The sequence below is a fragment of the Bombyx mandarina genome, chromosome 01, assembly GCF_030267445.1.
Source record: "Bombyx mandarina strain Sakado chromosome 01, ASM3026744v2".
Lineage (NCBI taxonomy): Eukaryota > Metazoa > Arthropoda > Insecta > Lepidoptera > Bombycidae > Bombyx > Bombyx mandarina.
In genome coordinates this window covers 8,604,341-8,609,226 of record NC_143208.1, presented here as the reverse complement: position 1 = coordinate 8,609,226, position 4,886 = coordinate 8,604,341, and the positions used below count along the sequence as shown (strand labels likewise).

General features: G+C 36.5%; 2 protein-coding genes across 2 annotated transcripts; both read left to right on the top strand.

The window, feature by feature from the left end:
• The first annotated feature begins 796 nt into the window (after positions 1 to 796).
• On the top strand, positions 797 to 2,613 carry LOC149503511 (uncharacterized). The gene is made up of 2 exons (XM_089740369.1): positions 797 to 1,776; positions 1,875 to 2,613. Exons 1-2 carry the CDS (start codon positions 797 to 799, stop codon positions 2,611 to 2,613), a joined length of 1,719 nt encoding a protein of 572 aa, XP_089596495.1.
• Positions 2,614 to 3,629: 1,016 nt separating this feature from the next.
• Positions 3,630 to 4,376, top strand: LOC149503510 (uncharacterized). The gene has a single exon (XM_089736780.1). The coding sequence runs from the start codon at positions 3,860 to 3,862 to the stop codon at positions 4,253 to 4,255; it is 396 nt and encodes a 131-aa protein (XP_089592906.1). The 5' UTR covers positions 3,630 to 3,859; the 3' UTR covers positions 4,256 to 4,376.
• The last annotated feature ends 510 nt before the right edge of the window (positions 4,377 to 4,886 follow it).

Genomic DNA, 4,886 nt, shown 5'->3' with positions numbered 1-4,886 from the left:
TTACATAAAATTATACGACTAACTAATTGTTGCTAGGCAACAACTATTCTTCTTAATATAAACTTATGATGGTTACATACTTGTAGTAAGAAGGCCAGTTCTAACAACCGGAACCGATGGTGGCTGACAGTCGACAAGCTAAAACGGAGTCACGATCCTCAGCAATGAGGGAGCGATGGAGAAGAAGAAGAAAGAAGCAAACCATCACCTCACGCCTACATTGCGCATGCGCCGATTTTGTCAGTCAGCTGGCAATAGCCGTATTTACTAGGGTTTTGTTAACAAGTGCGTTTATACTGTCTAATTATTTCTTATGTAGATCAAAAAAATATTGAAAACTTCAACAACAAAAATGTCAGTGAAGGCCAATTAGTCGTTAAAGTACGATTAGCGCGGTTTTAATAAATTCAGTTGTTTTTTAAGATATTCAATAGAAATTTCAGTGATTTCTAATTATTCTAAGAATATTTTAGGAGTACAACTTTCATGTTAAAATGATACTATTCATTACCATGCAATAGGATATAGTTATGATACTTGTATTTTATAATAAAATTAATAATTCCTAAATTCATTACGTAGTTCAAAAAATGTAAATGTAATGCACACTGATGTAAACTTCTTAGTTGAAATTATCAGCCATAAGTTGACGTCATTGTCAATCTGTTTTATTCGTTATTTGTCAATGTACCTAATGTAATCAAAGCAAATTTTACTGTTAATTTTAGCTTATTAAAACCTTATATTCAGTAAAGGTTTTCTCTTATTACAATTTAATAAGCTAAATAAATAAAAAATGGATAGATATCTCCGCCCTGAAAGGTTTGATATCGACCCGTCAGATAGCTCTAGTACGAGAGCTTGGATACATTGGCGTAAAACTTTCGAAAACTTCATTTTCGTGCAGAAGCCGACCACTTCAGAAACAGATGCACAGTCGGTTCGTCCGCCAGAAAAATGGGACAGCATAAAGTTTCAACTTTTGGTAAACCATATATCACCAAATATCTACACATATATAAGCGAAGCTACAAATTACGAAGAAGCGATCACAATACTGCAAAAACTGTATGTAAAACCAAAAAATCTGATTTTTGCTAGACACATGCTAGCAACAAGGAAACAACGACCAGAAGAAAGTATTGACACATATTTACAAGCTTTGAACCTTCTTTCTAAAGATTGTGACTTTGTGGCTGTTGATGCAGAAACAAACAAAAACGATAGCGTACGTGATGCTTTCATATCCGGTATATCATCGCAAAAAATCAGACAAAGGCTTTTAGAAAACTTAACTCTAACACTTGATCAACCTTACAACCAAGCACTCTCTCTAGAAACTGCAGAGATCAACTCTCAAAACCCCAATACTGTCTCTTTAAATGCTGTTGCTCCAAAAGAACCAACATTAGTCTCTTCGAAATCACAAACTCTGCACAACGAGACCTGCTCTTCTGTTAATAGTCCTCGACGGCAAAAATGTTTCTTTTGTGGGGGTCAAATACATCCTCGTAAGAACTGCCCTGCATTTGAAAAGACTTGTCAGCTCTGCAACAGGAAGGGGCACTTTGCCACTGTTTGTAGAAGCTCTTCTAAATCTACAAATTGTGTGGTAGTAGGTACTGAAGATCTTTCCGCTTGTATCACAGCAGCGTCACCTTCTTCATTACGTAGAGCTACTGTACCCGCTTATATTCGAGGAATAAGAGCAGAAGCACTTCTCGACACCGGCAGCTCCATCAGTTTTATAAATGACAACTTTGCAAGACTATGCGGGTTAAAAAGAAAATCCTGCAATCAGACTATTTCTATGGTCTCTCTTAATTATACTTCACAAGTCAAACTTGGCAAACCTTGAAAATCGGAAATCATAGATATGATAATGTGAATCTTCTTATCGTGAAAAATCTTTGTGCTGATATAATTATCGGCCATGACGTCCTCGAAGAACGTTCATCGCTAGAGTTCTCTTTCGGTGGGCCAAAACATCCACTTCAAGTATGTAACGTAGCTGAAGCATCAGTACCAGCTGTACCGCTTTTTGCGAATGTATCTCCCAACTGCAAACCTATTGCTATGAAGTCTCGAAGGCACAACAAAGAGGATAGTGAATTTATTAAAGAAGAAATCAGAAATCTTATAGCAGAGAGCGTGATTGAAGAAAGTAAATCACCGTGGAGGGCCCAAGTACTAATAACAAAAAGCGAAACTCATAAAAAACGCCTTGTCATTGATTACTCTCAGACAATTAATCGTTACACAGAACTCGACGCGTACCCTTTACCAAACATTGAGGACTTAGTTTCGAAAGTGGCAAAAAATATATTTTTCAGCCTAATAGACCTGAAAAACGCGTACCATCAAGTACCTATACTACCCGAAGAAAGGAAATTTACCGCTTTTGAAGCACTGAGAAATTTGTACCAGTTCAGGCGTATTCCTTTTGGAGTAACAATTGGTGTTTCGAGCTTCCAACGAACAATCGATTGGATTATAAGAAAAGAGAAGCTTCAAAACACATATGCGTATCTTGATGATATAACTATTTCTGGTCGTACTCTTGAAGAACACGATCATAACTTCGAAAGTTTTATGAATGCCGCAAAGAAATAAGGTTTAACACTGAGTATACAAAAATGCAAATTTTCTCAAAAGTCAATTAATATTCTAGGCTATAATATTCAAAACCACATAATTAAACCTGACAATGAGCGACTCAAGCCACTGATTAATTTACCTCCACCAAGCGATTTACCGACCTTAAGAAGGACACTCGGCATTTTCGCACATTATTCTAAGTGGATTCCAAAATTTTCTGAACGGATCCACTCACTTGCTAATACGACGATTTTTCCACTCACAAGCGAGCAAATTAAATGTTTCGAAGGCTTGAAAAATAATATCGCAAAGTCTTCTATACATGCAATTGATGAAAATATACCTTTTACAGTGGAAACTGACGCTTCCGATCATTCCATTGCAGCAGTACTTACGCAAAATTCTAGACCAGTGGCGTTTTTCTCAAGAACGTTAAATTAACGTTAAACGTTACGAACGTAACATTAAAATTAAACGAACTATGCTGCTGATGCACTATCCCGAGTTTGTGCCACTGTAGAAACACGTACTGCAAAACTTTTCTCGCTGCATGAGGCTCTTTGTCATCCAGGGGTAACAAGAATGTTTCACTGGGTTCGCTCTAAAAACCTTCCCTATTCTATTGAAGAAGTCAGAACAATGACAAAATCTTGTCGAATCCGCTCTGAAATAAAACCTAGATTCTTCCGAAATACCCGATGACCAGAGGAAACTTGTTAAAGCGACGGCTGATTTTGAACGCCTTAGCATAGATTTTAAAGGACCAGTTCCAACAAATAATAATAACAAATTCATACTTACCGTGATTGGCGAATTTTCACGTTTTCCGTTTGCATTCCCATGCTCAGATGTAAGCTCGAAAACAGTGATTAAACATCTTAACAACTTGTTTATGATATTTGGCATGCCTTCTTACGTTCATTCAGATCGCGGAACAGCATTTCTTTCTGCTGAAGTACAGGAATTTTTACATGTTCGAGGTATTGCCACTAGTAGAACTACAGCTTATAACCCTCAAGGGAACGGTCAAGTAGAAAAATTGAATTCTACTCTTTGGAGAACGATTCTTTTGGCGCTGAAGACAAAGAATCTTCCGGTAGAAAATTGGGAACAAGTATTACCACAAGCCTTACATTCAATCCGATCATTACTTTGTACAACCATAAATTGCACTCCACATGAAATAATGTTTAGACACCCTTGAAGATCTACAAACGGCACTTCTGTTCCATCGTGGCTTACAAATTCTGGACAAGTCTTGATGAAGAAATATAATCGTACAAATAAATATCAGCCCTTAGTAGAAGAGGTTGAATTGATACACAGCAATCCTGACTTTTCATACATTCGGCTTCCAGATGGCCGAGAAACAACAGTGTCGAATCGTCATCTAGCACCATTGGGTTCAGAAAGGGTAGATCTGCAAATAGATAATGAACACACTATTGATTATCATAACGTCGCAGAACCACTTCCGGAAACAGAAGACCAAAACTTGGAGATTCCTTCATCTAATGAAACGGGACCTGTGGTACTTGATAATAACAGAGAACTAGAGACAGAATTACCATCATCACCACCGCGTGAGCCAACACTTCGTAGATCTTTTCGCGTCCATAAAACGCCAGGATTTTTAAAAGATTATGTTGTAAAATAGTGTGGGAGAATGATGTAAACTTCTTAGTTGAAATTATCAGCCATAAGTTGACGTCATTGTCAATCTGTTTTATTCGTTATTTGTCAATGTACCTAATGTAATCAAAGCAAATTTTACTGTTAATTTTATTAAAACCTTATATTCAGTAAAGGTTTTCTCTTATTACACACACAAAATCTGTTTTTGTTGAAATGATAATTATTTATAAGTTCAAGAAATATATTGCATGGACATTTAGTAGAAATTCATTTAATATGGAAGAATAAACTTAGTATATATATATATATATATATATATTCTCTAAGCAAGATTTTATTTCAAAATAGTACATTGTGCACCAAGGGAGAAATGTCCAACTTTTCTCCCGCGGTGCACATACTATTTTTTCTCCTACCAGCCCAAAAGTTCGTGGAGTACCGAGCCGGGGTCCAGAGATGAAGCCCTGGCCGGGGGTAGAGGGCGCGAGCCCCCGTACTCATAAAAAAAACTATTTAACTGTTTTTTTATTTTTAAATAAACTACTACTAATTTAATAAGAACTGTCTGATGAACTCACCTTTGCTTAATACTTCACTATTAAATTTTATTGCCTTTTGTTTATTTCACTTTTACACTAAACACAATATTGCAA